Source organism: Camelina sativa, chromosome 7 (genome assembly GCF_030686135.1).
Source record: "Camelina sativa cultivar CO46 ecotype springtype chromosome 7, ASM3068613v1".
Classification (NCBI taxonomy): Eukaryota; Viridiplantae; Streptophyta; class Magnoliopsida; order Brassicales; family Brassicaceae; genus Camelina; species Camelina sativa.
The window spans coordinates 33,905,708-33,925,417 of NC_141886.1; the positions used below are offsets into that span (position 1 = coordinate 33,905,708).

The following is a 19,710-nucleotide window of genomic DNA, read 5'->3' on the forward strand; positions in this document are numbered from 1 at the left end:
TTAAAGCCCTGACTGGTTCAAACACTGCGGTTGCGATTACGGTTGCGAAAAGTTGCAGAAGCGGTTGGAAGCGAGTGATTGTGGTTTCAAACATTATTAAGTGTTTTAAACTACTGGTTTAGCAGTTTAAAATAGGTGCATTTGCCAAAGATTTACGACTGGTTGACAAGCGGGTGCAATAGCGGTTGGAACATATAAATATGATATATAATTTATAAATGTTTAAAGACACCAAAATTTTTATTCAACTGAATTTATAATTAAAATTTATTAAATTTTATATCGATTTAATAAATTTTATATTGACCAGCGGGTTCGATATCGATTTCACTCAGTTCCGCTCTGTTTTCAATTACCGGCCTGTCAATCACTCAGTTCCGCTCTGTTGTTGAGGTTAGAGATCCTTACGACAACCTGCCGAAGCTCTTCCAAACTAGTGTCTACTACTATTATGCGGATGAGGATCAGTACATATTAACCAGACCTAAACCCAAACAAAATGGTATTTTATTATCTCTCTTCTTTTCTCAATGGGCTTATAAGTAATCAATCTCTATATATAGATCATTAATTAGGCCAGTTTTTTTGGTATGATGATCCTATTATATGTTTCATTAGACTCTTTTGTAATGGTAAAAATTTGATTGTTTTTATTGTCAGTCAAATGCGTTGGAACTGCCAAGACACAAAAAAGGTACGAATACCAGTCGTTTACTCTGATGCATCTCTTCCTTTACTGTTCTTTACTTGGTTATTTACTCTTGAATCTCTTTGAATATGTTCTATTTCCCGTTCATCATTTTTGCAGATCGGCATAGGAATGTATTATTCAATGGCTGTGCGAAAGTAGTGTTTGGAGGAGTGTTGTAATAATAATATGAGAAAGTTATGTTGACTGAACGTGATTAGATATTATTTAACTATTTGTAATCAAGAAAGACGAGCATTGAACTTTTCTAGTCAAATTGGCGTAATGAGGATAATATATGCCTATGGAAAATCTCTCTCTTTCGTGGATGTTTTCTTCTATATGTATGCAACCTGCCTGGTATGTTGTTTTGAACCCAAAAAAAGGCTATAATAGTAGTTTACTTGATGAAAGTTGCTTTTCTTTTTTTTTTCCTCTGTTACAAAAGAGGTTACGATGTTTGGTTTTGTCAATGCTCATACCAAAGTGGCATTGTAACTATTTTCTTTTGCCTATTGATCTTGCAGTTTTACATAATTTAACTAATTCGTAGAGATAAGTTGTTATCTAAAAAAAAAATAATCATCACTATGCTCCATTGACCAATTTAGAGGGGTGTGAGTGTCGAATTAATAACTTTTGAGGAAAAATACAAAGAATAGAAACATAGAATAGAGGAACTCCAATGCAATTAACGCGACTTTCTTTACCGCAAAGTTAGGGTTTCGTTTATGGTATCAACATAAAGAGGCGATGGCGGATGATTTTCCAGGTACGAATCCAAGTCTAGATTTTAAGGATATACTGACGGATCAAATCCCTAATTTCGATGTCTGGTCTCAGATTGGACTACTGAAGACGTATCTCCATATATAAAGTACGAGGCTGAATCTGTTCCTGAGTATGCGTTTATTCCGCCCAAATAAATTAGTGATTAACTACAGTCTACAGTGGATTTCGATGGGGGTTTGTAGTGTACAACTATAATAACTATGAGGCCAAATTATATACGTGATCAACCTCAGATTAACAGAGGAGCTACCTAGTGTATAATACTGGTTCGGTGGTGTGAGGCGCAAGCACTCATGTGATAATATAGTTGACCGTGTCTAGTTATATAAGGAGAGCTAGTCAGCTAGGTAGACAAGACATTCTGGAACGAACTAAACATTAAAAGAAGCATGTATACCAAAGAAGGCGATGACGAAATGTATAATTAAAGGGCCAAACTCTGATGATATATGCTCAAATTTAATATTCCCGTTATCAAATATGTCAAATTCAAATGATTAGATGTTCCTTTTCTTCTTAAAACAAAAACTAGAATTGTAACTAAGACAGAAAAAATTTCACTGCACGAACAGTATATAGTAACCGTGTGTCTATTGCACAAGGGAACCGTGTCTCGTTTCTTCAGTGAAGGAACCCGTGTTGTTGATCCAGTATTAATTCACGAGAAACGCACTGCGCCTTAATTGGTTAGAGAACATAAAAGCCTTTGTGGAATTTTGATGGTGTACAATGGCTTCTCGTTCAGAAAGCAGAAGAGGAGAAGCTTCTTTAAGTATACTATACTCCTAACTTTTTTGTGCTTCATAGAATATAACAAATTATTAGTATCCAATCATTATAACTCTTGTTAGCTAAAAAGAAATCATAAAATATTTAAGAAAATAAGAAATATTTGGAAACTGCGATTAGTAATTTAGTAGCCTCTTAATTAATAATATGTTTTTGTGAACCCTAAGAAGTTACGAAAGCCTTTTTCTTCTCTGTTTCTTTCTTCCCCAAATTCAGAATCAAATTGTTACCATTTTTAACGATCGCAGAGTATTTAGGGTTAATCTCCACCTCATCATCGCTAATCTCTTAGCCTAATCATGACAAGGGTTAACGAAGGTACATAAAAAGCTCTGCTTTTGAATCCCTTATGCTCTGTTATTTATTATGATTTTCCTGAAGATTATTCGACTCTGTTTTTGATACAGAGTCACAGATTGATGACGATCAAGTCAAAAACCTTGAAAACGATGATGATGGAGATGATGAAGATGATCAGTATGAGTATGGAGATGGGTTTTTAGTGGATAGTTCCGATGATGGAGAAGACGAAGAAGAAGAAGAACAAAGACCATGTACTGAGAAAAAGAGTGAAAACAGAAGGAAGAAAGACCAAGACTTTAGTCTTCACGAAGATGATTACCTTCTTCTAGAAGACAACAACGTCAGTTTCCAAAGAAAAAAGTATAAACATTTGAAGAAATCTACAGAGGAAGAGGATAACTGATATGTTACGGTTTTGACTCACTTTGACCCCGTTTATTTGATAGTTTTGTAGTTGTTTGAGTCCTTTTCAGGTTATAATAAGAGGCTAGGAAGCTAAAAGCAAGGATTGGAACAGCAGGAGCAATCGGAGCAGAAAGGAGTTGAATTGGAGCAGAAAAGCTGATTTTAGACCCAGGAGCACATGCTCCCGATTTCCGAGCACATGCTCCCAACTCTACGGATTCATGACGACACGTGGCAAGCATCTAGGCGCCGATTCCCTGCCTAATTCCCCTTATTTTAGGCGATCCTTTGTGAGAGAAAGAGGGAGGAGATCGATTTTTAATAGGGAGATTTGATTTGGATTCTTTCTTTATTTTTCTCTACTTGTATGCTATTTAACCTAGGGTTTTTAGGAGAGAAAATATACTCTTTCTTTTTGGTTTTTTGAGCGACGTTTTTGAGAGAGGGAGAAGAGCGGCTACTTTGTGAAGCAATCTCTGAACCCTTTTTATTTTTATGCTATTGAATTTCTCATCTATGTTGGCTATTCAATTCTCTATGTCTGAGTAGATTTCTTTGCTAGATTAGGGGTTTCAAAGGGGTTTCATGGGTTAGCAACAGAACACAAATAGGGCTTTATATAATTGATTGTCTTCACTATTGTTAGACTTAATGCTTAGGTTGATTTGATCACCCAATCTATGATTCTAGGTTTATCTATTCATCAAAAGTGTAATAGGTTGCTAGAAAAGACATTAGTGGGCAAATTATCCTAGACCTGCGAAAGTTGATGTGTAGGTGATTTGTGAACTTATAATTCCTGTTCTTTAATGCTTGTCTGCGATTCTGGGCTCAAACGACAGTTTAGGGTTTATGGACCGCCGAGCATGTGCTCCGGATGTCTGAGCACGTGCTCCGCGTTTCCGCACAGAATCGATCAGATAGAGTTATTGATGCCACGACAGTGGATCAGTTTATATTTATGTTTGAGTTCTAGACTGGTACTTAATTTATGCCCTGAATAGTTGTTTGGTTGCTATCTCTGAAATTCCCGAGAATCACCCCTGATCTAGTGTTTTGTTTATTGCCTTTTTATACCGTTTTTAATCGCGTTACTGTTACCAAACAAACCCAACTTCGAATTGTCTTAGCTTGAAATTGATCCAATAGAACCATAGAGTAAAACTTGGTCTTCGTGGGATTCGACCCCTAAGTACTACTTCTTTGCTGTGCACTTGCAGTAGGAAAATAGGGTTTAAAACTCTGTGTTATCAATAACATCGTTGACGATGATGATGATGATTTGAGTCACTTCATTGTAGATGAAGATAGTCATGGAGTGAGGAGGATAAAGAAATTTAAGCAAGGAGCTGACTCGAACGCGTTACGGTACGCTAACGATCTGTTTGGTGATCCTGAAGAACTGTTGAAACTTAGGAGAAAGGATTTGGCCTATAACGAAAAGATGGAAAGAAACCTAGAAGATGAGTTTGAACCAATGGTTCTCTGTGAGAAGTATATGACAGAGAGAGATGATGAAATTAGGAAGCTTGATGTTCCTGAGAGAATGCAGATATCTGAAGAAGCCTTTGGAGTCGCTCCCGTGGATGAAAGTAGCACTGAAGAAGAGAGTAATTGGATTTATGCTCGATTGGTTCAAGAACGAGGTCCGTCTTGTTTGGTGAACAAAGATGACATTGTTAGATTTTTGGAGCTGTATCATGTGCAGAAGCTAGAGATACCGTTTATAGCTATGTACCAGAAGGAGTAGTGTCTGAGTTTATTGGACAGTTCCGATCATGCTGATGGTAATAAGAAGCTTGAGACCAAGTGGCATAAAGTCTTGTGGATGATTCAAGATTTGGATAGAAAGTGGCTTCTTCTACGGAAACGAAAAAACGCTTTGTTTGGTTACTATACAAAACGTTTTGAAGAAGAAACCTGCAGGTCTGATCTCCATAAGAGTATTTTCGAATCTGTTATCAAGTCCCTTGAAGCTTCTGAAACAGAGAGAGAAGTGGATGATGTAGACTCAAAGTTCAACTTGCATTTTACTCATCGTGAGATTGATGAAGAAGGACAGTACAAGAGGCCTAATAGGAAATCACAATATAACATCTGCAGCAAATTTGGGATCCAGGAATTTGCAAACAAGTTTGGTTATAGCGCTGAGCAGTTGGGACTCGCATTGTCTCTTGAGAAAGTTCTTGTTGATGATCTTGAAGATGCAAAGGAAACACCAGAGGAGATGGCATTGAATTATGTGTGTGCAATGTTTGAAGATCCTCAAGCTGTTCTTAAAGGCGCAAGACATGTGGCTGCGGTAGAGATAAGCTGTGAGGTATTGATCAAAAAGTATGTTCGAGGAATTTATATGGAGAATGCAGTAGTCTCAACAAGTCCAACACCAGATTTTGTGTCATTTTATTTAAACATATTTTACTCATAAAAGATGAACAAACACAATACCACGACAATCAAGGGCTAACCAGACCAGACTTATTAATTTTCTTTAGCTTTGGGGGCCCATTTAAGATTTTGGAAGACAAGTGTCCAAATTATCACAGAAAGAAACTAGAGGGACTTACTTGTTAATATGGATATACAAAAGCAAAGGAAAGGGTTGTGTGTTGTTTTATTTTAATCGAGGGTTCCAGAAGAAAGAGGGGAGAATTTGGAAATTAGGGTTCTTCTGTTGAAGGCAAAAAAAAACCTCTAGATCCGTGAGGAGCGATGGGGGATGTTAACGTAGACGGTAAGAATCCAACTTTTTTTGTTTGGTTAAACTTTAGCGTTTTGTGTTTTATATATTAGCCCCCTCTGACTCTGATAAAGCTTTGTCTTGTCTCTCAGGTAAGAAACCAACTTTTTGTTTGATTAAGCTGGGACCTGTGTCTCTGAGTTATGAGTTTGGTTCTTTTCCTAAGAATCTGATTCCTCCGCATATTCGATGGGACGAGAAGAAAGAGCCCAAGTACACGACACTGCAAGAGTTTTTTTTGATGAAAAGACAAGTCAGGAAGAGCAAGGTTCTGGTTCTTCTTCTTGTCCTTTTTTTTTTTTTTTTTTTTCTATTCATCACTTCCATTTTTTTGAGATTTGTTGATTAGTCGATTCTCTGTGTTGTTGTAATTAGGGGTTCGATATCGATTTCACTCAGTTCCGCTCTGTTTTCAATTACCGGCCTGTTAATTTAGACAGTAAAGAGTTTGCTATGGCCCCAGAGACCACTAGAGGGTTACTCAAGAGGCTGTCTCAAAAATCCCTTGACAAGTACAACAATGAATGGGTCTGCTTTTTTAACTTCTCTCTGTCTTTCTTTGCCCCCTTGTTTATAAATAAATACTAGTTAGTCTGATCTCTCTGCTAACCAAAATTTTGTTTTTTTGGCTTTTTGCTGTTTTGAACACAGTTTACAGAATATGAATTTCTCAATATTGTCAAAGCCAATTATTACATGTGTTCTGGGTTAATGTTTTTCATCACCTTTGAGGTTAGAGATCCTTACGACAACCTGCCCAAGCTCTTCCAAACTAGTGTCTACTACTATTATGAGGATGACGATCAGTACATATTAACCAGACCTAAACCCAAACAAAATGGTATTTTACAATCTCTCTTCTTTTCTCAATGGGCTTAAGTAATCATTTCTATATATCATTAGGCCAGTTTTTTTTTTTTTTGTATCTGGATCCATTAGACTCTTTTGTAATGGTAAAAATTTGATTGTTTTTTTGTCAGTCAAATGCGTTGGAACTGCCAAGACACTAAAAAGGTACCTACACCAGTCGTTTACATTGACGCATCTCTTATTCTTGTTTGAATCGTAGATTTGGTTCTTTACTCTCGATTCTCTTTTAATCTGTTCTCTTCTGTTCATGATTGTTGTAGATTGGCATAGGAAGCTTATGCAGTATTCAATGGTTGGGTGGTGGTGAGCACAAGTAGTGTTTGGAATGTTAGATATTACGGCAGAATTGTTCTTAATAATATTATATGATATCGTTATGATTACTGAACTTTCTAGTCAGATTCGTGTAATGGGCTTGCTTTAAAACTTTTCTATTCAGATTTGCGTAATAGGCATGCTTCTTGTAACCTCTCTTTTGGTAGACATTGTTCTTATTATCCGTACCGTATGCAACCTTGTATGTTGTATCAGATTTCACTTCAAGGGACCAAGAGGAAAAAAAAAAAAACCCCGACTCAATATCCATTGAGTGATCCATAACTTTGTAGGATCGGGCTATAGAGCTAAGGGACCAAGAGTTAGCTTAAGCAATATTAAGTTACCTACACAAGGCCCTATATATGAGTTTTTGGCCAAGTCTGAAGGATTAATATTTAACCCAAACAACAAATATATACACTTTTATTACAAACATTACGGAATTGATGTTTAACGCCAAAATTGTGAAAATTAGTTTTGGTGCTAAAATTTCATAAACGCATATCCACACCGAACTTTCAAAACCAAGATTTGGCGTTGAAAACTGTATAATAGCATATTAATACTAAAGTTGCGGAACCAAGATTTGGCCTCATGTTGCATAGTTCGGTGGATGAGTATATCATGTTTTGGATACTCTTCTTTGTCAAGAATACCCTTAGCCTGATAAGGAGGAGATGGAAAAGAATGTTCAAATGGATTTTAGACAAAACATTTTCACATTTTTTTGCAAAATTACTATTGTTTTAGGTTTTCATATATATATCGTCTTATGGGAGAATAAATGTATAGCTTGAACTATGAGTCAAAAGACAAAGAGCAAGAAAATTATACGTGAGAGAAGCGATGCGTGAACAACAATTTCAAGGTTAGGGTTTCGTTTATGGTATCAACATAAAGAGCGATGGCGGATGATTTTCCAGGTACGAATCCAAGTCTAGATTTTAAGGATATACTGACGGATCAAATCCCTAATTTCGATGTATGGTCTCAGATTGGACTACTGAAGACGTATCTCCATATATAAAGTACGAGGCTGGATCTGTTCCTGAGTATGCGTTTATTCCGCCCAAATAAATTAGTGATTAACTACAGTCTACAGTGGATTTCGATGGGGGGGTTTGTAGTGTACAACTATAATAACTATGAGGCCAAATTATATACGTGATCAACCTCAGATTAACGGAGGAGCTACCTAGTGTATAATACTGGTTCGGTGGTGTGAGGCGCAAGCACTCATGTGATAATATAGTTGACCGTGTCTAGTTATATAAGGAGAGCTAGTCAGCTAGGTAGACAAGACATTCTGGAACGAACTGAACATTAAAAGAAGCATGTATACCAAAGAAGGCGATGACGAAATGTATAATTAAAGGGCCAAACTCTGATGATATATGCTCAAATTTAATATTCCCGTTATCAAATATGTCAAATTCAAATGATTAGATGTTCCTTTTCTTCTTAAAACAAAAACTAGAATTGTAACCAAGACAGAAAAAATTTCACTGCACGAACAGTATATAGTAACCGTGTGTCTATTGCACAAGGGAACCGTGTCTCGTTTCTTCAGTGAAGGAACCCGTGTTGTTGATCCAGTATTAATTCACGAGAAACGCACTGCGCCTTAATTGGTTAGAGAACATAAAAGCCTTTGAGGAATTTTGATGGTGTACAATGGCTTCTCGTTCAGAAAGCAGAAGAGGAGAAGCTTCTTTAAGTATACTATACTCCTAACTTTTTTGTGCTTCATAGAATATAACAAATTATTAGTATCCAATCATTATAACTCTTGTTAGCTAAAAAGAAATCATAAAATATTTAAGAAAATAAGGGGCTGTTATTGGATTAAGGATTTTAATGGATTTTCATTAATGCAGGACATTAGTGGATTTAAAAGTCTAATGTATTTGTGTGGATTTTATAATGCATATAAGGTGGATTTGAAAGTCATTGATAATATATTTTTGGTGATTGTTATGGATTTTTTTAAAAGTTATTTATAGAAAAAAAAATTATCCATAAACTGTGTTATACACCAAAATCATATTAAATTAACAACATCAAGACTTTTACACAGGTCATGGAAGACTTCAATTAACATATGGTTTGTGGAGGAAGAAATAGACACTGAACCCAGAAAAAAAAAGTGTGATTATATCATGAACCGAGAAAAAAAAAGTTATAAATCTTAAACCCAGAAAAAAAGGTTATAGATCATGAACCCAGAAAAAAAAAGTTATAGATCATGAACCCAGAATAAAAAAGCTATAGATCATGAACCCAGAAAAAAAAAGTTATAGATCATGAACCCAGAAAAAAAAAAGGTTATAGATCATGAACTCAGAAAAAAAAGTTATAGAACACAAAAAAAAAATTCTCAAAAATAACACAGATCAGATAAATAAGTGTGATTATATAAAAAGATTAAGAAAAAAATCAAACAATAACATGTTAAAGGCTAGAGATCCATCTAAAGAGAAAGGGAGGAGAAAAAAAAGAAATGCTTGAGATTAGTGTGGTATTGTATTTGTTCATATTTTAGAATCAAAGTACGTTGAAATCTAAAATAACACAAAATTCAGTGAATATTGAATAACACTAGATTTTAATGGATTTTTTAAAATACACAATTGAATAACACCTAATTTCTAAATACATCAAATTCTTTTAAAATCCACAATCCAATAACACCCCCTAAGATATATTTGGAAACTGCGATTAGTAATTTAGTAGCCTCTTAATTAATAATATGTTTTTGTGAACCCTAAGAAGTTACGAAAGCCTTTTTCTTCTCTGTTTCTTTCTTCCCCAAATTCAGAATCAAATTGTTACCATTTTTAACGATCGCAGAGTATTTAGGGTTAATCTCCACCTCATCATCGCTAATCTCTTAGCCTAATCATGACAAGGGTCAACGAAGGTACATAAAAAAGCTCTGCTTTTGAATCCCTTATGCTCTGTTATTTATTATTATTTTCCTGAAGATTATTCGACTCTGTTTTTGATACAGAGCCACAGATTGATGACGATCAAGTCAAAAACCTTGAAAACGATGATGATGGAGATGATGAAGATGATCAGTATGAGTATGGAGATGGGTTTTTAGTGGATAGTTCCGATGATGGAGAAGACGAAGAAGAAGAAGAACAAAGACCATGTACTGAGAAAAAGAGTGAAAACAGAAGGAAGAAAGACCAAGACTTTAGTCTTCACGAAGCTTCTTCAAGTAACTTTCAAGCTCCCGGAGAATCATATGAATAGGATCATTAGTGAATGCAATGAACACTATCTAAGTGTTGGTGTCAGTAAGTATGCTCAAATCTGGAATGAGCAGAGGAAACTGATATTGGAAGACGCGGTTCACGGTTTTCTTTTGCCGTCGATGGAGAAAGAAGCAAGATCCTTGCTAACTAGCAGAGCTAAGACTCGGTTGCTTTCGGAGTATGGACAGGTTTTATGGAACAAAGTGTCTTCAGGGCCATACCAAAGGAATGATAAGGAAGCTGTGCCAAGGGTCTTGGCGTGTGTTGTTGGGGACCTGGAAATCCAGAGACTACATTTGTGATGCTGGATTCATCGGGAGAGCTTCTTGATGTGCTTTACGCGGGATCCTTGGCATTGCGACTTCCAGATGTAAATGACCAACAACGTAAAAAGAAGGAGCAAGATCGTCTTTCAAAGTTTATAACAGAACATCAACCGGATGTTGTGGCTTTAGGAGCTGTAAATATGAGTTGTTTACGTCTGAAGGATAAGATTTATGAGGTAATATTCGACATCGTGGAAGAACTAGGCTTTGATGTAATTAATGGGTTTCGTGATATTTTAGTGGTTTATGCGGATGAGTCTCTTCCTAGGCTATACGAAAACTCTAGAATCTCAAGTGAACAACTACCTCAACAGCCAGGGATTGTGAAACGTGCAGTTACTCTTGGACGTTATCTCCAGAATCCATTAGCAATGATCTCAACTTTATGCGGTCCATGTAAATATATTTTGTCTTGGAAGCTTCATTCTTTGCAGGACTTTCTTGATCCCGATGAGAAGTATGAGATGGTTGATCAAGTTATGGTTGACATAACGAATCAAGTTGGAATCGACATTAATCTGGCTGCGAGCCATGAATGGCTTTTTTCTCCTTTACAGTTTGTTTCAGGGTTTGGCCCTAGGAAAGCTTCATCTTTGCAGAAGTCTCTTGTTAGAGCTGGTTCAATATTTTTCCGCAAGGAACTGATAAATCATGGGATTGGTAAAAAAGTATTTGTAAATGCAGCTGGTTTCTTGAGGATTCGTAGGAGCGGATCAGCTTGTAATAGCAGCCAGTTTATTGATCTGTTGGATGATACTAGAATACATCCTGAATCATACGGTCCTGCGCAGGAATTGGCGAAAGATGTTTATGCTCATGATGGTATCGTAAGAGGTGGTGAGGATGATGCGATAGAGCATGTGAGAGATCAGCCAGCTTCTTTGAGAAGAATTGTTCTTGATGAGTATTTGAGCAGCAAGAACCAAGAGAATAAGAAGGAAACTTATAGTCTTATCATGAGAGAACTAATCTGTGGTTTTCAGGATTGGTGGAGTCCGTTTAAAGCTATTGATGCAGATGAAGAGTTTTATATGTTGTTGGGTGAAACAAAAGAAACTATTGGTGAAGGGAGAATTGTGCAGGCCACTGTTCAGAAAGTGACAAGTGGTAAAGCCATATGTGCATTAGATTGTCGATTACCTGGGATTCTATTCAAGGAAGATTACTCAGATAATGGTAGAGATATTGTTGACTTGTCGAACAAACTGTGTGAAGGCGATATGGTTACTTGCAAGATCAAATCAATTCAAAAGAATAGGTATCGTGTGCTCCTTGTCTGCAAAGAAAGCGAAATGAGAAAGAACATAAATTTCGAGGATGTAGATGAGTATTACCACGAGGAGGAACAGAACAATGTCCTAGTAGAGAAAGAGAAAGCTCCTAAAGAAAAGAAACAGTTTAAGTCTCGGATGATTGTTCATCCTCGTTTTGAGAACATCACTGCTGAGCAAGCAGCACAGTATTTGTCTGATAAGAATATTGGAGAAAGCATTGTTCGTCCAAGCTCACGAGGATTGAATCATCTGACTTTGATGATCAAGATTTTTGATAATGTGTATGCTAACAAAGAGATTATCGAAGGTAACAAGGAGGGCAAGGACATAGTGAGCTTACAACGTATTGGTAAAACATTGAAAATTGGGAATGAAACCTTCGAGGATCTAGATGAGGTCCGTCTTTATTATACTCTTCTTATAAATTTCAGTTTTGATGTAAGTGAAAATACTTACACGTTTTAAAATTTTCAGGTAATGGATAGGTATGTTGATCCTTTGGTAACTCATCTTATGACAATGATCAACTACCGTAAATTTCGGACTGGGACAAAGTCGGAAATTGATGATCCTCTTCGGGTTGAAAAAGGTGAAAATCCGAAAATGGTTGTTTACGGTTTCAGTGTATCGCATGAACATCCAGGGAGCTTCATATTGTCTTACATACGATCTGCAAATCCGCACCACGAGTACATTGGTTTCTACCCAAATGGATTCAAGTTCAGGAAAAGAATGTTTGGGGATCTTGATAAGGTTGCTGCTTATTTCAAGAGACATATTGATGATCCAGTCCATTACTATCAATGAACTTGAAGGTAGTATTTTACTTGTCTGAATTCATGAATTGTTCTACTTCTTTTACCCAAATAAGCTGTTAGATTTACGATACCGTAAGCTCTGATTACACGAACACACAATTAAAACTAACTGATAAGAACAGAGAGAGACTAGCACATCACTAGCTCAGCTCCCAACACACCATAAGAGAGATACTAGCACATCTCTAGCTCACCTCTCCAACCACAAGCACATCGCTTGACCAATCTTCACAATATTCAACATTCAACATAATGAAGAAGAAGAGCTTCACAGCTCTTTTAAGCTGATCCCGTAACGGCCACGCCTCCTCCACAATCAGAGTCTTTCCTCTCTTCTTGTCCACGTCATCAGCAACCAACTTGAGTCCTCTTGACGTGGCAATGTACAATCGTATCATAAGCTTTTAGACTGATTGCCTTTTGTGCAAGAAACACATATTGGAGAATAAAGTTTTTGGTTATTGGAACGTAATTAGGTCTGTCGTTTAGTAGAACTGTAGAAGTATTCAACTTATGTTTGCTGTCAAAAGTGATAAAGATCCTACAACAAACATGAAGAGACAAAATATTAATTTGACTAGCTCTGTTTTGTGAACAGAGTTTTTTTTTTGTTTTTAATTCTAACGTCTCTGTTTTGTTTCATGGATATTGATATTTTTCTGCAGATTGATTTTAAGGTATGGCTTTGTTGATGTCAGGTTCGAAGCACAAAAACTACTACTTTATGCTATTTTAAACCATTATATCAGTGATTTTATGTTTACAATTTATATTACGCCAATAAGAAATCAGCTTATTTTAATCTCTTTTCATCGCCATGCATCAGTTTGTTGTTTGTATAGCTCTTATTACTATCAATGAATATATTATTCATTAGAAGATATAGGCTATGTTTATTCCCCCTAATTTACTTTAGCGTACATCGTTATTCAGAAGCTTGTTTGTCCTAAAGATACAAACGTATTATTTATTTCATTTTTGGGGTAATATATTTATTTGATTATATTATAAAGAAGATGGTTGACAAGAAAACAAAATGTTGTATACATATCAAGAAGATGGCAAATGTACCCTAGATTCAACTAACCCGGTGGAAACCAGTGGAAAAAGTGAACAAATAAAAGTTGACTATTTTAATATCATTATTATATTTTTTTAATTTCTTCTAATAAATACATTTACACATAATTTCTTTCTGAAAATATATTTTAAATTTTACTTTCTATCCATTTATTCTTATTAAAAAGAAATCAATCAATTTAAGAAAATTAAGAATTGAAAAAGAAAAAAACTAGTTGAACAATTTGTAAAGTTTTTTTTGTCATGTTTATTATTTTCATTGCAATAAGGGTAATGTCCCATTTTAAAAGATTATGTCATAATGATTAGATTAGCATAGCAGCAAACTCATACTGCTTTTCCTGTATGAATAAATATTTAATACCATAGGATTTTTTATTATTATATTGTGATTAACAGTATTAATCACAATATTTAATACCATAGGATTTTTTATTATTATTATATTGTGATTAATAGTATTAATCAAAAACATATAAATATTGCTAGAGGAGGAACACAATCTTAATAAAACAATTAAAAGAGATTAACTTGTAATTTCCCATTAGTAAAGAAAATCACAATTCCTTAATGTCTGTAGTAGTTCAAATAAGATAACAACATCTGTAAGACTGGTTAACAATGTCATAAATTTTGGAAAATATTCAAGTTTGACCCGAATTTAATCATCTAATTAATTATTTTTTTTTCAACAAAAGCACAACTATTTTTCAATTACTCTAATTAAGGAAAAAAGAGCATTAGTTACACGCTCCCACGCGCTACAGCGATGTTCTAAATTCCCAATATATATATATATTCATATTGTCGTGGTGAAAACGACGATCTTATTACAAATCAGACAAAAGCCTCCTCGCATCTCTCTCTCTCTTGGGATCTGAATCTTCACAATTTCTCTGAGAAAAAAGCCAAAAAGATCACAAGAGAAAAACAAAAAAAAATGCCTCATGGAACTCTTGAAGTCGTTCTTGTCAGCGCCAAAGGTCTCGAGGACGCTGATTTTTTGAGTAAGCCTCCTTTCGTCAATTTTTTTTCAGAAATCCTTGGAACCCTTTTGAGTTTTGTTTGATGGGTTCTGTCTCAATTGTGTTGAATCTGTCAATGTATATACGTACGTGTTTAAATGTTTCGTCTTTAGGATCAAAAGATTCACAATTTTGAATAGTGGTGCCAATCAGATTTTACTGACTTGGAAAGATCTGTGTTTACAAACATGTGATTTCATTTTATGATTAGGCTTTAGATTCGTGATATTAATCTAAGATCTTTTGGTAATCCGGAATCATTTTATTCTAATGATCATCTAGTCTAATTGATGGTAAATCTGGATTTGTTTCTTGTGTATATGTGAAATTGATTTGCTTAGTTGTTGACTTGTTGTTTGGTTTTGTGAACAGATAACATGGATCCTTATGTGCAACTCACTTGTCGGACTCAAGATCAGAAGAGCAGTGTTGCAACAGGTACGTTTTTCAATCAAGACCAATAGCTTCTTTCTTTTTTATTGTGTGTTCTTTCGCTTTCAATCAAGATCTTTGTGTGTTTCAAGAGTTGAGAAGAATAAATTTGAATTTTTGCAGGAATGGGGACAGCTCCAGAATGGAATGAGACATTTATCTTCACTGTCTCTGAAGGAACAACAGAGTTAAAAGCGAAAATCTTTGACAAAGATGTCGGCACAGAGGATGATGCGGTTGGTGAAGCAACGTAAGTTCCTCAAACTTTAGATTCTTTGTTTTGCTTGGTGTTTTCCTAATTACAGAGATTTGTGAGAACATATATGTTTTGAGAAAATGCAGTATCCCACTGGAGCCAGTATTCTTGGAAGGAGAGATCCCACCAACTGCATACAATGTGGTGAAAGATGAAGAGTTCAAAGGCGAGATTTGGGTCGCTCTCTCCTTCAAGCCCTCGGTATAAAAAAATCATCTTTTATCGTTCTTGATTTGGTTTTTAAATGTTAACTAGTTGAATCTGAAGAGCAATATGTGTTCTTGACATCTTGTGATGGTGGTGTTTTGTTAGGAAAACCGAAGCAGGGGTATTGAAGAGGAGTCCTATGGAGGTTGGAAAAACTCTGAAGCATCATACTAAGAGAAGAGAAGAAACCAATGTTGTGTGTTACTCCTGTTTTGATTTTTAATCTTGGGAATGATATATGTTGAGCTTCCATTTGAAATGGTGTCTTGTCGTTTAATGTTCTTTGTGTTCGGATTGTTTGTTTTTAATGATTCAAAAACTTGTGGGATTTTGATTCTTCTTGTTCTTTGTCAAGCAAGAACTTGTTTTTTTTTTTTTGTTTCGCATTGTTTAGTTTTTCCTCTGTGGTTGTTTCCTGAGTCAACGATGAATTTCACCTAAACCGGTCAACGAACCAACCAAATTAAATTAAACCGGTGATTGTGCCAATCCAATTGAAGCGAAGGTATCGGTTTCAAGGGCACTCACTCTCTCACTCTTGTTAGGGTAGATCGAGAAAGAACGAAATCAGGCGAAACTAAAGATGTTGGCTAGGGTTTGTAGATCGGAATCTGCTTCTGCTATTGCAGCAGCTGCTTCGGCTAGATGGTTTTGTACGAGATTGGGCAATCGACGCGTCCCGAAGAAAGGTAGCAAAGTTGAGAAGAGTAAGCCGTCTTTGAGCGGAGGAACGTTTGGAGGGGAGAGTTTGAAATTGAGGAGTGGGTCTCATTATATCAAAAGCTTAGATGATGCCATTGATCTGTTCGATTACATGGTTCGATCTCGTCCCCTCTATTCGGAAATTGATTTTAATAAACTAATTGGTGTCGTCGTGAAGATGAAACGTCCCGATGTTGCGATTTCTCTCCATCAGAAGATGGAATTGCGCCGGATTCCATTTGATATATACAGCTTTTCTACTCTGATGAAATGTTATTGCAGCTGTCATAAGTTGTCATTTGCTTTGTCTACGTTTGGAAAGATCACTAAACTTGGTTTCCATCCCAATGTTGTTACGTTTACCACGCTGCTCCACGGGTTATGTCTCCAAGATAGGCTCTCTGAAGCCTTGGCTTTATTTGATCATATGGTTGTAAATGGAATGTGTAAGATTGGTGACACTGAATCTGCCTTGAATCTGCTTAGGAAGATGGAGCAAACCCACATCAAACCCGGTGTTGTAATTTACACTGCCATCATTGATCGCCTTTGCAAAGACGGACATCATAGCCATGCTCAAAAACTTTTCACTGAAATGCATGAGAAAGGAATTTTTCCAGATGTTTTTACCTACAGCTGTATGATCGACGGGTTTTGTAGCTTTGGTAGATGGGGTGATGCTGAAAAATTGTTGCGTGATATGATTGAAAGGCAAATCAATCCTCAACTTGTAACTTTCAATGCATTGATCAATGCATCTGTCAAAGAAGGGAAGTTCACTGAGGCTGAAGAGTTATATGAGGAGATGCTCCGTAGGGATATAATTCCTGATACGGTCACCTATAGTTCAATCATCGATGGGCTTTGCAAGCGTAACCGTCTAGATGATGCCAAGCGCATGTTTGATTTAATGGCAACCAAGGGCTGCTCTCCAAACGTAGTCACTTATACTACCCTTATTAATGGCTATTGTAAGGCTAAAAGGGTTGACGATGGAGTGGAGATTTTCTACTTGATGCATCAAAGAGGAATAGTTGCTAATACAGTTACTTATAATAGTTTAATTCATGGGTTTTGTCAAATGGGTGATCTTAGTGGTGCCCTAAACATTTTCGAGGAAATGATTTCTAATGGTGTGGCTCCTAATGACATCACTTTCCGTGGTATGCTGGTCGGCTTATGTAGCAAGGAGGAACAACGAAAGGCAGTGGCAATGTTGGTGGATCTGCAGCACGGTGTGGTATGTCCTCAACGAAAGGCAGTGGCTTTATTTTCCTTTTTCTACATAGCTACTGAATTTAGAAGTGAAACTTAAGATACACATTCCAAATTAACACTCTCTGATTAGTTTAGTGTGTTTGCTTTGCAGGATCATCAGTTGAAGGATGAATGAAAGAATGGAAGATTCAATGTCATTTTGCTTCTTGCTTGATTGATTACGATTCTGATGTTCCACTTACACTTGTTAATTTAAATCATTTGTCGTGTTTGTTTATGTTAACGTTGAAATGAGATATGTTATATATAGTTGCTTTCTGTGGGAACTGGAAATCCTCAAAAGGTAGCAGCTGGAACATATAGTTGTTTTCTGTATCAGGGAGATCGATGGTCAGCTGTATCAGCTAGAACATCATACAGTTGCTTTCTTCCTCTCGATTCCTGATTCTCGTTTCTCTCGAATTTTCTCCATTTTAATCAGTGATGCAGAAACCAAGTAAAAGGATGTTGGTAAGAAGCTTGGTGTCGGCAGCACGTTAGAGATGAGTCGCAGCTTTAGAGATTATCATTACATTTACGTGAAGTTCATTCCCTTTGGCAACAGCTGCTGAAGTTTTTTAGATTCAAACAATGTTCACTTAATCTGTGCCAAAACAAGAAGTGATCAACGTTTAGTGATTTTGTGGATCATCTGTCTTTGCTTCACCAGGAATGTAATTCTGAGATCTTCATGGTGCTTTCATGCTAGTAGCCTAGTACACAGTTGAAAACTTCACTTGTGTAAAGAAGGGAAAATTTATGATTCTGTTTGTTTTAGGTTAATTAACAAAGAAGGGAAATCCCAAAACTCAGAGTAGGAAAGAGCGGTCATGGGAAGTAGAAAGTGGAAACACACAAAACTCTAAAAAGCACACAAACTGTGCGCTGAGGCAATCAAGAGTAGTCGCAGGGAATAAACACAAAAACTGTAAAGCACATCGGAAAGTGTTTGAGGTAAACTTTTACAAGCCTGACTAACCAAGCTAACACTGAAAAGTTTCTTACTAAACAAAGGCACAAATGACAAAATAAAATATAAATAAGAAAAGATAATTGTCAAGCCTCCAATTTTCTCGCAAACAGATCCTTTGCATTCCAGTAGTGATCATGTACGTCGGAGAATCCTAAAACAATCATATTAGAGGAAAAAATATTGGTGAAACACGTCCTATGAATATATAACCAGGAAAAGATAGACAAATTGGACAGGGAGGAGCAGATTAAATACCTTTCCAATGCATGAAGATGAGAAACGTTGCTTAGTGGCTTCATCCTCCCATTCAATATCTTCTATCCATAGCTTGGGTGAATGCTTTAGTACCAGTTCTTCCAAGTCTGGAACACTTTTGGAATTTAATGGAAGCCGTTTCAGCTTTGGACATGAATGAATGGACAACTTTCTTAAGAAAGGAAACTCGAGAGCACTTAGGCATATGCTTTGAAGGTTATGAAGGTAGTGCAATTTCAATGTCTTAAGCTTCCCAAACGGAATCAGGTCTTCTGCATATGCACTGATTAATTGCTCTCTGGTTATCACCTCTTCAAAACTTGAATCTCGAATGTCAAAAGTTGCAAGGCTTGTTGCATAGATTATCCAGCCCAAATCTTTTGTGTCATGTACTTCCAATATGGTAACAGTGGTGAGGTTGGGAAAGCAGCTGGTTCTGATGACATCCTCCACTATCTTAACATCTAGTTCAAAAATACAACTCAGCTGTAGGAGACTGAGTTTTTCCATATTTCTCATATTCCACACCAGATTAGTACTTGGTAATGTCCGATTCCTTGTAAGCATCAAATAACTTGTGACATTTGCCAATCTTGGGAAGCTTAGAAGTTTCTTGAGAGCTGTACTATCGCTGATACTATCACTGATGGGTATCTCCAAATCTTCTAGGTGCTCAAAAAGTGCCAGCTCTTCCACTATACCGATATCTATTGGAGCTCTGCAATCTCTCAGACTTAAGAGTTTTAGTCCCAACAGTTTCGATATGCCAACCACACTCTCCAATTTTTCTTCTTCGTCCAAACAATGAACTCTTTAACCTTACATATGGATTTAGGCTATTAAAAAAAGTCATTTTTGGTTGGAAAAAAAAAAAAAAAGTCATTTTGAATATTGCTCATAATATGTGTGCAAGAATCTTTTGTATATTCAGTGATGA

General features: G+C 36.2%; 3 protein-coding genes and 1 pseudogene across 4 annotated transcripts; all 4 read left to right on the forward strand.

The window, feature by feature from the left end:
* The first annotated feature begins 2,429 nt into the window (after positions 1–2,429).
* On the forward strand, positions 2,430–13,058 carry LOC104705208 (transcription elongation factor SPT6-like; annotated as a pseudogene). Its single transcript, XR_015562032.1, has 6 exons — positions 2,430–2,587; positions 2,677–2,978; positions 4,209–5,297; positions 8,554–8,622; positions 10,123–12,164; positions 12,243–13,058. The product of XR_015562032.1 is annotated as a transcription elongation factor SPT6-like (transcript).
* On the forward strand, positions 5,553–7,117 carry LOC104703942 (uncharacterized). Its single transcript, XM_087457659.1, has 6 exons — positions 5,553–5,711; positions 5,810–5,985; positions 6,093–6,245; positions 6,369–6,558; positions 6,698–6,731; positions 6,848–7,117. The coding sequence occupies exons 1-6, from the start codon at positions 5,690–5,692 to the stop codon at positions 6,855–6,857; spliced, it is 585 nt and encodes a 194-aa protein (XP_087313785.1). The 5' UTR covers positions 5,553–5,689; the 3' UTR covers positions 6,858–7,117.
* Positions 13,059–14,175: 1,117 nt separating the features above from the next.
* LOC104703954 (16 kDa phloem protein 2) lies at positions 14,176–15,922 on the forward strand. The gene is made up of 5 exons (XM_010420045.3): positions 14,176–14,673; positions 15,064–15,129; positions 15,247–15,373; positions 15,466–15,580; positions 15,692–15,922. Exons 1-5 carry the CDS (start codon positions 14,607–14,609, stop codon positions 15,758–15,760), a joined length of 444 nt encoding a protein of 147 aa, XP_010418347.1. The 5' UTR covers positions 14,176–14,606; the 3' UTR covers positions 15,761–15,922.
* Positions 15,923–16,087: 165 nt separating this feature from the next.
* Positions 16,088–17,832, forward strand: LOC104703952 (uncharacterized). The gene is made up of 2 exons (XM_010420044.3): positions 16,088–17,528; positions 17,658–17,832. Exons 1-2 carry the CDS (start codon positions 16,170–16,172, stop codon positions 17,679–17,681), a joined length of 1,383 nt encoding a protein of 460 aa, XP_010418346.2. The 5' UTR covers positions 16,088–16,169; the 3' UTR covers positions 17,682–17,832.
* Positions 17,833–19,710: the final 1,878 nt, after the last annotated feature.

Coding starts and splice junctions, on each gene's coding strand:
- LOC104703942 (XM_087457659.1), top strand. CDS start 5,690: ATGGGGGATGTTAACGTAGACG. Junction 6,246..6,368: donor ACAAGTACAACAATGAATGG/GTCTGCTTTTTT, acceptor TTTTGAACACAG/TTTACAGAATATGAATTTCT. Junction 6,559..6,697: donor ACCTAAACCCAAACAAAATG/GTATTTTACAAT, acceptor TTTTTTTGTCAG/TCAAATGCGTTGGAACTGCC.
- LOC104703954 (XM_010420045.3), top strand. CDS start 14,607: ATGCCTCATGGAACTCTTGAAGTCGTTCTTGTCAGCGCCAAAGGTCTC. Junction 15,130..15,246: donor GAAGAGCAGTGTTGCAACAG/GTACGTTTTTCA, acceptor GAATTTTTGCAG/GAATGGGGACAGCTCCAGAA. Junction 15,374..15,465: donor GATGCGGTTGGTGAAGCAAC/GTAAGTTCCTCA, acceptor GAGAAAATGCAG/TATCCCACTGGAGCCAGTAT.
- LOC104703952 (XM_010420044.3), top strand. CDS start 16,170: ATGTTGGCTAGGGTTTGTAGATCGGAATCTGCTTCTGCTATTGCAGCA. Junction 17,529..17,657: donor TGGATCTGCAGCACGGTGTG/GTATGTCCTCAA, acceptor TTTGCTTTGCAG/GATCATCAGTTGAAGGATGA.